Source organism: Juglans regia, chromosome 8 (genome assembly GCF_001411555.2).
Source record: "Juglans regia cultivar Chandler chromosome 8, Walnut 2.0, whole genome shotgun sequence".
Lineage (NCBI taxonomy): Eukaryota > Viridiplantae > Streptophyta > Magnoliopsida > Fagales > Juglandaceae > Juglans > Juglans regia.
Genome location: NC_049908.1, coordinates 6739870 through 6752980, shown reverse-complemented (window position 1 = coordinate 6752980; position 13111 = coordinate 6739870). Strand labels below are relative to the sequence as shown.

The 13111-nt window shown below is 40.0% G+C and overlaps 1 protein-coding gene across 1 annotated transcript; it reads right to left on the bottom strand.

Annotated features, from left to right (window-relative positions):
• Positions 1-2264: 2264 nt before the first annotated feature.
• Positions 2265-12549, bottom strand: LOC108983832. Its single transcript, XM_035693383.1, has 4 exons — positions 10912-12549; positions 10698-10830; positions 10484-10559; positions 2265-2708 (listed from the first exon to the last, which is right to left on the bottom strand). The coding sequence occupies exons 1-4, from the start codon at positions 12135-12137 to the stop codon at positions 2683-2685; spliced, it is 1461 nt and encodes a 486-aa protein (XP_035549276.1). The 5' UTR covers positions 12138-12549; the 3' UTR covers positions 2265-2682.
• Positions 12550-13111: the final 562 nt, after the last annotated feature.

Below are 13111 nucleotides of genomic sequence, written 5' to 3'. Positions count from 1 at the left end.
AGGAGGTTGAGTAGATTTTTTGTATTTTTATATAAGCCGCATTTGAAGGTTTGAATATGCTAAAAAAGTATAGCTTTCACACTTTCCGTTTGAGCTTAGATATGCTAATTTTATTATTTTTATTTTTATTGTTGTTAATGATAAGACTGTGAGTAAACGTGTGACCGTTCAGCTTTGGATGGCCGTTGGATCATTCGTCCCAGTCCCAACGGATGAACTACCTAGCATTTGAATATAACCTCATAAAATACATGTCTAATGCCCAGGGACAATCTGGCTCTTTTCAACGACCCAAGAACAACACTAAAGTCCTTGTTTTGGATAGAGAAATAATTTTATATCTTCTCGTAATATCATTTTTAAATTTATACACAAAATGTAATAAAAAATTTAATTTTTTTAAATATTAAAACAATAATAATATTAAAAATTAATATTATAACAATATTTTATTTAATTTTTAATTTTCATATAAACTATCTCACATCATCTCATTATCCAAACGGAGTCTAAAATGGACGAGATATAGTTTATTTAGATAAACTACAAATTAGTACAATTTTAGACGTGTAAGTCTCGTATATTTTATTGTTTTAAAATAAACCAAATTAAAAATCACATGAAAAAATATTCTTTTAATGGTATATCGTTTTTTTTTTTTAAAAAAAAAAAAATACACGAAACTTATATATCTTAAGACTAACTGTATATAAAATTACTCAATTTTTTATCTTACTTTAACCTCCATTATTAATTTTATTTTTATTGAGAAACAGAAATTAAATACTTAATAAATATTATAAAATTTACATTATCATTTATCTCTCTTTGATTTTAAATTTGAAGTCCTAGTTTGAATAAGAAGATCTCGATAATTTGGGTGGGGGGAAGGAATTGGGGACCCAACAGGAGTTTTGAAAACAGGTGAGGCGAGGTTAGGGGAATAAAAAAAAAGGGTGGGTTAACAAAAGAGGAAGGAAGCAACAGGGGTTGTCCCATTAATTTATCCATTCTAACCACTAAAGATAAGCTCATTTGAACCATAATATAAATAAATAAATAATAATAATAAAGTAAGGTGAGCACATCCAACCATAAACCAACCCCATTTTTTTGACAGATTATTTGTCCGGACATGGCAGGTGGCTTTCTCATCTGGCAACCCCCCCATGTAATATGTATACCAGCGAGCACATGATGGGAGTCCTACGCCGCGCTGTATGCATCCCCAAACAATCCCAAGCTTCCACGTTGCCCATGAATCAATCAATGAATCTGTCATGTGGGCAACTCTGTCCATTGCTATTTTTTTTTCCTTTTTGGTAATCAAATTTCGAGCTCTTTGACGTCCATATATAGAGTTGAGGGGTCTCCATCCTATCTCTTATAATATAGTCAATGCATACACCAAACTCTTATCTAATCATTTAAAAATGTATATGCATACACACACACACACACACACACCCCACAGGGTTTTCGTCTTAAACACTCCTTAAATGCAGAGTGGGATTTTAGAAGCTCACTGAAGGAATTGAGTCACAGTCATCAGGAGGATATGTATGCATCCCCAAACAATCCCAGTTTCCACGTTGCCTTAAGGGGAAAAAATTATAGGTGGGAGGATTATTTTGAGCAAAACGACTGAACATTTAGATTTAGGTACAACGGCATATATGACTGACTGTCCACCATTTTGGGGCCTCATTATGGTCATTCTGGTGGAGCCCCTTGTCACATGGGGAAAGCACCTTGACTGTGCAGCGATAAAACGTTCCTTTCACATTTTTTTTTCATTTTTTTTAAGCAAAGAAAAACACTACTGCTAAAGAGAAGAGAAGCAACCAAATCATCAAACTAAAGGCTGTGCCCTTTTTGAGTGACTCACATGGTAGGCCAAAATAAAGTAATCAGTAGAGCTTGAAAACGGATATAATGAGTTATATTGTATGGGTCTCCTCGGATGTCCTAAAAGTATATGGACCAAGTAGCATGAAAGGACAGTTTCGTGAGGGTCCTACATTATACCACTCCAAAGTACTACTTACAGTCGTTTATATTCAGGTCCAGTTCATGTTTTGAATGCAGTGAGATGAAAATTTTAAGGAGATTGGACAAATCAAGCACATAGGTGATTAACCCCACACATCCATATTGTCAATTGAAGTGGAAATTTTGACATTTGAACTCCAAATCAAACATGCAGCCATATCACACCCAAGAAAATGAATCGAGCAGATTAAATAAGTAAATAAAACTGACTCTTAATCTCAATTTCTAATTGCATCTGAACATAATAAATTAAAAAATGACTTAAATTTAATCAAATGGACGACATTGATATATTGATAGATTTGAAGAAGGTTATATACGATTGCACACTACCTTTATTTCAAATGGAGTTAAGACACCAATGCACTTTGTATTGACGCTAGCAGTTAAGCAACCTATGTGTTTGCCTCTTGCTGAGCAACATCACCATTCTCTTGCTGGGGCTCTAGTCCACCGTGATGAGGCAGCTGTGGCAGTACATGTTGCTCCCATGTCGAATGGTTAACCTGTGTGTGATGCGGATGCTGCAGCTGGAACATCTGTTGATCGATGGAAAGCTGCTGGGCCATGCAGTGCGCGAGGTAGCCCTCCCCACCACACTTTACCGCACTAAGCCTTAAATGCTGGACTTCAGCCCTCAAAGCCTCCTGTAAAGCTTCATGTTGAAAATAAAACAAACAATCGCCACCAATAACATTATTAAGTACTTAATAGAACAATATCAAATATCAAATATCAAAATATGATTCTAAATTACACTAATTCTCAGGATGAGAAATGGAAATAAAGAGAGCAGATAAAAATAAATGCATGACTAGCAAGAATTGAACCGGTGCCTTTAATGTCTTGTATCAAAGCCCCAACTGTCATAGAACCACATAAAAATTGTTTCAGAGAAAAATATTCATGTTTGAGACAATCTATAGGAACTTGTCCAGAGGAAAAGTTTCAAGGGCAGAGGAAAAGTTTCAAGGGGGTGTGGAAACATTTTTTTTGAGGGCGTGGAAACATATGGTTATTGTAGCAGTGAAATAAAAATTCACAACCCTTCTCTTGATGATGTTGGAGGTGTAAAATACATAACCAATGGATAATTATCTAGTCAAAATACCAGGGTCATTTCCATTATAACATGCAAGTTCTCGATCCCGTGGGGTTTCATTTTTTTATAAGTGATTACACGGGGTTTCATCTTCTTTAACAGCATCTTTATGGCCACATCAAACCAACATAATTAAGCAGTTAAGTTACTTAAGTACGTATTACAGAGCCCTAAGTAAAGCCAGGCATGAACCTGAGGGTGGTAGAGTACTTATGTGAATTAAAACACTTTTATAGAACCAGAAAATAAATGCAGGTGTATATAAGATTGCACACTTTTCTGCACTCTAAAATAAAGTTACAAAATAAAATCAAATTTCAACATGCATGAATTCTAACTAATCACTCAAGCACACAATTTTATCAAGTACCATTTCTAAGCTCTCAAAAAAATGAAACAGCAATTGAGTTAAAAACGTAAATACGACTGGAAGGTAAACAGATGGGTTAGAGATCTTAGAAACAAAGTTAATACCATAATCTCATCTAGAACTACAACTACAAAATTTTGTAAAAGAAAATACATCTTTGTGCTCAACTTGTGCATTGTCTTAGGGAGCCTCTCTTGGACGCCCTAATGTGCTAGATGTGAGCCACTCTAGGCTTCACATTTAAACCACGTGTGGGCACGTTTACTGTCACTGATCTTCAGAAATCTCTTGCATTAGATCTCTCAATATCACATTTACTCACAGATAGAAGGGCATCTCAATTTTAGGTTTTTTTTTCCTTCCAAGTCCCCAAAAAGAAATCATATACATTGAATTTAATCCCCTCATATATACTTATAAAAAAAAATTAATCCCCTCATATATAATATTCCCAATGACCCAATGAAGCAACTAAATCCTACCGTTGATAATGTTTCCAGTTGCATATGTCAAGAAGTTGATGTCCTAGGAGAAGACATTGAACAATACAGAGAAAATTGCAATAAATAATTATAAAACTAGAATTTTCTGAGATACATATTTGGACAATGTAAAAGGGAAAGGTTTCTTTTTTGGTTGTGGAAAACTTTTTTCTCTCTGTACACCAAGCTTCTTTTTCTTTTTTCACCTCTTTCTTCATAGTGATTCCGATGGCGTTTACGGGTTTTTGACGGTGCACTAGTTAGTTTTCATTAGATTAGTTTGTTACCCATGAAGCGTATCAATATTGAATCTAAATTGTTTGAGGTGTCTGGAGATGGGAGGTACGTGAACATTACAGAGAGGGGATGGAAAGTTGTAAAAAATTTGAGCTTGGGTTGGGGTTGGGGACAATACATTAGTTCTCTAATGCCTTGGAAGAGTGCTTATTTTATTGGTAGAGGGAAAGGGTTTCTATACCGCATATCGGGATGGGGACAGGGGGTACATTGCTCAAAGATGTATTAACTCCAGGGGAGAATATATGGCGTTGGTGGAGTATGGTGGGGGGGGGACGTCGGAATTTCATCTTTATCCCAAATGACAAGGACAGAATGGGTTGGAGAAAACTAGTGGAGGTGCTGAAGGAGGGCAGCAGTGGTGGTGTTTCAAGGCGGATGTTACCATCAACGACGATGCAAAATTCAAACTTCCGTTCGTACAGCGACGTTCTTCAGGGGGCAGATAGTCGGTGAGGCCTCGAGACGTGAACAATGCAGAGAAAGTAGACCTGTTGAAGTCAGGACCCGTCACTTCTTTGAGGGGTGCTCAGTTGCGGGATGGAGATGGCAGAGATTTTGCAGGGCTGAAAGAGGAAAATGTGCTGCAGGTTTTGTGCGAAATGGAGACGCAGCTGGGAGAGTTAACTTATAGGGTGGGATGCTTAAAACGCTGCGTTGAATTTAAAGAGAGGGAGGGATTGGGTCTGGGCCAGAGGTGGGAAGCTACAACCCGGCTGAGGGAGCCCAAGGGAAAAACAAAGATTACGGGCCGTGATGGGCCTTAGCCCACTAAGGTCCAACAGAAAGTTGGATCTTTCTGGAGGAAGACAAGCCCTCGTTCCCAGATGGAAGACGCGATGGCCCATCAGGGGATGTGGCCGAGCCACCGCTGGCGGTGAAGGTTCGGGAGACGCCGCTGAAAGTCGCTGTGACGCCGATGGATGGCCCGTCATCGGAAGATGCAATCTCGGAGCATGGAGGAGGATTTTCTAATGCCTTGAATGTCCACGAAGACCCAAAAAATACACAGATCATCACGATGGAAGATATCGACGCACAAACAACTTCGCCGATGCCAATGGCGACGTCTGCGAGTAGTGGAAAGGTTGGGAGTTCCACCTTAGAGGAAGGGAAAATTTCGGGACAAAAAGGCGAGGATGCTCAGGTTACTGTGGGCGAGCCTTTGCCTTTTAATCAAACACAAATAGTGCCGACTGAAGTTGAGGAAGTTATGGGTGGGCCAAAAGAGAGGTTTTTGGGGCCGGAAGTGGAGAAAACGGTCTCATTCTTGGTTGGAGGGGACTCTGTCAATGGAAAGGAGATGGGTATCAATCAGCTGGATCTTGTTATGGATTTCGTGGGCAATGAGGAAGAGAATATGGGGAGCCTGTCACCCTTACAGATGCTTCCACCACTAATAGCACCTCAGGCATCAGATTGGGTACTAAAAAAAGTAAAGGAGCTTCATAGTTGGGTGGGAATTTCCTGTGATGGGTATGAAGACCAATTCATGGCCCTCCTAGTAGCCATGGAAGCTGGTAGATCCACAGTAATAAAGTCAGCTGTTAAAAAGGAGAGAGAGCTGAAACGATTGCAATGCTCCATTAACTATGATAATAAGGAGGGCGCTTCGGAGAGAAATAGAACAAAAGGGAGGGATGTTTCTTCTGTTAATGAAGCCTAAAATAATGTCTTGGAATATGAGAGGGATCAATGAAGTGAATAAAAGGCTATATATTAGATCCCTCCTTCGAAGTTGGAAAGTAGACATTGTTTGCCTACAAGAAACTAAATTGACAGTTATTTCTCTTCGCATCATTAGGAGCTTGTGGAGCTGTGTGCAAGTGGGATGGCATTATTTACCGTCCAATGGAGCATCCGGGGGTATACTAGTTATGTGGGATAAAAGAGTGATAGAAAATAAGGAAAATTTCATGGAGAATTATGTGGTGGCATGTTCGTTTAAGAATGTCACGGATGGCTATCAGTGGGCTTTTGCAGGCGTATATGAGCCTAATCTTGATCGGTCTCGAAGCTTACTTTGGGATGAGTTGGCCGGTATTAGCAGTATTTGGGACTTACCTTGGTTTATTGGAGGTGATTTCAATGTCATCTATTTTCTGAGTGAGAGATCGGGTGGTGTGGGCTTCAACCAACCCATGGTAGAATTTTCTAACTTCATTTCTGAGCAGAATTTACAAGATATACCTCTTGCAAGTGGTTCCTTCACTTGGTCTAACAACTGAGATCTTCCATCTTGATAAAAAATAGACAGATTTCTAATTTCACCGGATTGGGAGGCACACTATCCGGCGCTTATTCAGAAGAGACTACCCAGGTTGTGTTCAGATCACTTTCCTATTCTATTGAATTGTGGGGGCATTAGAAGAGGACACCAATCACTCAAATTACCAAGAGATGAAAGCTTAAGAGAGATATAAAACTCAAATCGAAATCCCCAAATCTTGAGAAAGCCGTGGCCTATTTATAGGCCAAATGCGGTCGCATGGCACGCGTGTCGCACAGGGGAAGAAGTAAATAACGGCAGCTAGCCGTGCGTGGCAGTGGAGAAGGTCTCGCGCTGACGTATGGCGCGGCGGCAAGGGCAGCTCACACGGAAGTCATGCACAACGCCACCGAGGAGCTTGCGGAAGGAGGTGGTGGCCGCGTGGAGTAGGAGCCGGACAACTAGCACTCGGGCTGCAACCGAGCGACACTGAGCTGCAGTGGGAAGGTGGAGGTGGCCCACGGCAAGCTGCTGCGTGCTGCCCGTAAGAAGAAGAAGAAGGAAAAAGAAGATGAAGGAAGGGCACTTCAAATTTGAGAACATGTGGTTGAAGTCAGAGGGTTTTTTGGACAGAATAAGACAATGGTGGTTTTCCTACCACTTCCATGGAACTGCTAGCTATAAGATGGCTTGCAAATTAAAGTCGTTGAAAAAGGATTTAAAGGAGTGGAATACACAAGAGTTTGGTAATGTGGAAAGCCAGAAATCTGTTCTAATGGAGGAGCTTAAGGCTTTGGAAGGTGTGGAAGAGGTGAGGTTATTTTCTGAAACCGAGTGGGCCCGCAAATCCCAAGTGATTGCGGACATTGAACGGCTGTCTCTATTGGAAGAAATATCATGGCATCAGAAATCACGAGCGTTATGGTTGAGGGAAGGGGATAGATGCACCAAATTCTTTCACCAAGTGGCCAATTCACATAGGCGGAACAATGCGATAGATACCTTATTGATAGACGGGGTGATCTCATCCAATCATATTGAGATCTCAAACCACATTGTCCATTTCTATGATACGTTGCTTTAGGAACAATTTGAGTGGAGGCCGAGACTTGACGGGATGGCCTTTGATGTTCTTGACCCACAAGTTGCAGAACGACTTGAAAGGCCTTTTGAAGAGGTAGAGGTCCGGTCGGTGATCAAGGGTATGGCGGGTGATAAAGCTCCAAGTCCGGATGGTTTCTCCATGGCTTCTTTTCAGACGTGTTGGCATGTGCTTAAAGATGATATCATGGGGGTTTTTCAGGAATTTCATGGAAGCGGGCGGTTTGAGAAAAGTCTTAATGCTACTCTCTTAGCACTCATTCCCAAAAAGCCAGGTGTGGAAGAAGTGAAAGATTTCCGTCCAATTAGTTTGGTGAGTGGTTTGTACAAAATTTTATCTAAAGTATTGGCAAACAGATTGAGTAAGGTGATGGAAAGATTGATTTCAAAGCCTCAAAATGCATTTGTTCAAGGTAGGCAAATCCTTGATTCGGTACTGATAGCCAATGAATGTCTGGAGAGTCGAGTTAAATTGGGAGAGCCTGGACTCCTTTGTAAGTTAGACATGGAGAAAGCTTACGATCACGTCAATTGGAGTTTCTCAATTTATATGTTGGAGAGATGTGGCTTTGGTTCTAAATGGTGTTCTTGGATCCTTCATTGTATTTCTATAGCCTGTTTCTCTGTATTGGTGAATGGGACGTCCAAAGGTTTTTTTAAAAGCTCCCGAGGTTTGCGACAAGGAGACCCCATTTCTCCTCTTTTATTTGTTTTTGTGATGGAAGCGTTCAGCAAGATGATTTTAGGGGCGGTAGAGGGAGGGTTCATATCAGGATTCTCAGTAGGAGAGGCAAGTTCAGGTTCGCTTAACATTTCTCACCTATTGTTTACTGACGATACTCTAATCTTTTGTGAAGCCAGACATGAGCAAATCCGAGCTGTGAGAGCTCTTTTATTATGCTTTGAAGCTGTGTCAGGTTTGAAGGTGAATTTGGCTAAATCAGAGATAGTGCCAGTGGGACATGTACCCAATGTGGAGAGTCTAGCGTCCATCCTAGAGTGCAAGATATCTCAGTTGCCTATGAAATATCTCGGTCTTCCGCTGGGGGCACCGTTCAAATCGAAAGCTATTTGGGATGATGTAATAGAAAAAATGGAAAGGAAACTACCTGGTTGGAAAAGGATGTACTTATCTAAGGGGGGCCGGTTAACTCTCATAAAAAGTACTCTTTCTAACTTACCAACATATTACTTTTCACTATTTCCACTTCCCGCTAAGGTGGCTCATCGCATGGAGAAAATTCAACGGGATTTCCTGTGGGGAGGGATCAAGGAAGAGTTTAAATTTCACTTGGTGAAATGGGCCACAATTTGCTCCCCCATTAAGGAAGGAGGATTGGGTATACGGAATTTGAGATCCTTCAACCAAGCCTTGCTTGGCAAATGGTTATGAAGATATCACCATGAACGGGAGGCCTTGTGGCGAAACGTCATTGCCTTGAAGCACAGGGAATCATGGGGAGGGTGGTGTTCCAATGAGGTGAGTGGACCCCACGGAATAGGGCTTTGGAAACATATCAGAAGAGGATGGGACATCTATGCAGCACACACTTGCTTCAAAGTCGACAACGGTGTTAAGGTAAAATTTTGACATGACTTATGGTGTGGTGAACGGGGACTCAAGGATGTTTATCCAGGAGTTTACAGCTTAGCAAGACGGAAAGAAGCATCCATTGCCGATCTAGTTAGCTTTTCCAATGGCTCCTCCCAATGGAACCTTACTTTCAATAGAGATGCACAAGACTAGGAGATGGATGACATTTCGGCCTTTTTTGACCTTGTGTACTCCACTCGGGTGTCGGGGGAAGGCAAAGACAAGTTATATTGGCGTCCCTCTAAGAAGGGAGTTTTTACAGCCCGTTCTTTTTATCATTCCTTAAATGTGCATAATTCAGTCCCGTTCCCATGGAAAAGCATTTGGAAGACAAAGGCACCTCTAAAGGCAGCTTTCTTTGTTTGGACAGCCTCTTGGGAAAAAATTCTTACCATAGATAACTTGAGGAAACGCGGCATCATAGCTATGAATTGGTGTTACATGTGTAAGAAGAGCGGTGAGTCCGTAGACCATCTCTTACTACATTGCGAGATTGCCATGTCCTTATGGACCGAAGTCTTAGCACGGGTGGGGTTAGTACGGGTGATGCCGGAAAATGTATGTGAGTTTTTAGCCTCTTGGAGAGGTATTAGGGGCAACTCTCAAATTGCATCCATATGGAAGATGTTACCTATTTGTCTATGGTGGTGCATTTGGAGGGAGCGGAACGCAAGATGCTTTGAATATCAAGAGAGATCAACGGAAGAGCTTAGAACTTTGTTTTTCAATACTTTACTCCATTGGTCAATTGTAATTGATTTTCAGGGCAGGTCTTTTCACGATTTCCTTGTATCCCTAAGCTAGACTTAAACTTGCTCATGTATATGTCTCGTATACTTGGGCATCCTTTGTATCACTTTTGATCAATAAATTTTGTTTACCGATCAAAAAAGACAATGTAAAAGGCATAAAAAAATAATCCAAATCAGTTTGTGAAATAACAAAATAGATCTAGAAATGCCCAAGGGAAAATATCAAAGGAAACAAGTACATCAACAAAATAGAAAATCTTCATATACTCACGAGCTAAAGAAAGAACCAGCAAAGTGGAATTAGAAGCTAGAGTCAAGCACATAAATTTTTGTAACAGGAGAATGAGAGTGATCTTCAGTGGAATAAAGAAATATGACGTAGTTTTTTTTTTTTTTGACAACAATTAAATCAGGAGAAATTTCATGCTAGATCGATTAGCAGAAAGGTTTCATGTGATATCACAAAAAATGGTCGGTTTCAGCTGACTAAAGGGACAGAAAAAAAAGGTATACACTATACATACATTTTTGAGCTTTGACTCTTGTTCCATTGAAGGCGGAATTCTCATTATTCTCACTCTTAAGTTCTGTAGACTCTCTCTGGATTGGGAAAAACAAAAACAAAAACAGGAACTTATAAATGAGTATCAATAATTTTTTTCCTATAGGTAAATGGGTATCAATAATTAATCAATTAAATTACTAATGAATACCAATATCTCATCATCCAGATACTACCTGTAACTTTGTAACCTCGTTTGACAAGGTGGTGTTCTCTGTCTGTAGAATTTGTGCCTTGTGTTCTATGTCTGTGGTGTATCGCGTCTTCCGATCCTTGGAACGAGCAGCTGACATACGATTAGCCAAAACCCTGGATGAGCAGATCAGAAATGAGTACAACGATACATAGATTGCTAATAGACCGATAAAATTTAAACAGGGAAAAAAAAACCTCTTGGCACGTTTGGGGTCTGATAGTGCAATCTCAGCCAGTTTCGCATTTTCCCTGATCTTTTCCAGCTCAGCCTCATTAAAATGACCATTTCCAAACCCCATGCAGAACTTAGTTGAGCTCCCCTCTGGTGCATTGCTTGGTGATTGTTGACCCACTTGAGTTCCTATAGGTGGGAGCTTTGGTGATTCGTCATCAAAATGCAAATTTCCCATATAACTATCCATTGAAACACTTCTTGAGTGTCGGACAGTAGGCTTCGTGTCTCCACTAGCAATTCTCTTTCCTTCTCTCTTCTCATTAGCAAAACTTGAGCTTGACCCCTGCACACAGTTTAGACAGTCATTCTTGCGACTTTCCACTTCATTATCGCTGCCATCACATCCCTTCATCTTCGAGCCATTGGCTCTACCATCCATATCCTTTTCCTCCGTACCATATGAGTTCATGTTATCAATGTTTTCCAAATTCATAAATTCATTAAACAAGTCATCCAGAACTACTCCCTCAGATATTCCCTCATCTGTCCCATTGGCAATGTTATTGCCAGCCCTATCCCTCTTCAATTCCCCCTTCAACACCAACTGGATTGGCTTGTCCACCCCTGAATTCTCGCTTCCAGAAATAGACTGATCCAAAACTCCCCAACTCCCAATGGGAGTCAACTGAGGTGAAGATTGAATCATGGTTGAGAATCCTAATGGAATACCATCACTATTGGAGCGCCGGTGTCCTCTACGAGGAGGAAGGCCCTCACCAACCCGAAATGCATTACCTCCGTTTATAGGCGAAGGAAGTGATAAGGCATGAGAATTAACAGCACTTTCTTCCATAGACACATCCATGGAAATTGGGTCAGAGAGCGAGCTCGTCGAAGGTTCAGAATAAGGCAAAGGGCTCAAAGGGGGCAACAAGCTATCAAGCGCAAAAAACGTAGGTTGAGACAAAGACCTAGAATGGGAAATCCCTGGGCTCAAATTCTGGGAACTCCATTGCCCAGAAGCCGGCGAGGACCCGACAAACTGCGAGTATTGAAGCAGAGAAGCAGGGTTAATCGGGTGTGAGGGTGGTATACCAGGTCTCTTGTTACCATTCTCACTGCCTCCAGGACTCAAATTTTCCGGTAGTTGACGAACAGGAAACCCCATCTGAGACGCATTGAAATTTTTCATATCCGATTGGTTCTGTGATTTCACTCTAAAAGCAGATTGATGCCCCGCTTGCATAGTAGTTCAACTTTCATCAGCGCAACCCATCTACCACTATTATACTAAACCCTTTAACAAAGATACAAAACCCTAAAACCACTTTACTACTTTACATAGTAATCAATCAAAACCTCCAAACCCCACACCAATAACTAACTCTACAAAGTTACTGATACCCAAATGAGCAGAGACAGACGAAGAAAAAAAGAACTGACTGCACGACCAAACGCACAGACACGGTTAATAGTAATATGACGATAGACCCTACCTCTTTGGTGTCCGCACACCGCCAATGAAACCCAAAAGTAAAAGCATGACCGACTGCTATTGAAGTCCGCGATAGGTTTTATAGGCCAAAAGGCTTTGAGTTGCACTTCAAAGAGCTCAGAGTTGCCGCTTGGGAGTTGGGACACAAGCTCCGCTTTTTTCCTTTTTCTTTTTTATACCACAGGAATAGCCTTCTCTCTCGGACACTATATATTTTGTCGTGATAACACGGCATTATCTATCAAACGTTGAATTATAACGAATAAATATTTTAATTATAATTAGAATTAAAATAAATAAAAAGTAAAAAAGTAATATTTTAATATAATAATAGATTTAAAGAGTTTATTATTTAGTATTATTGAAAATGGGCTAACTAAATTTACAAAAATAGATTTCTTAATCAAAGTTTAGCCAAAAAATGGATAGGTCACTACTAATAGTCTAATACTCTTTAACACAATCAAATTGAAATACGATGAAAAATGTAATATATAATTATTTATAAAATTGTAATTATTTTTAATATATTTGATTTTGATATGTTTGAATTAAAAAATAATATTTAATTAAAAGAGCTAATGTGAAAATTATAAGAAGCACTGATTTATATTTGTAGATAAAATAACCAATTACTAGGATATTGATTTTGGCTGATTATATTTTAAAACTTGTATGCGGGTTGAAATTCATGAACTAGGACGGTTTGAGACCATGAACTAGAA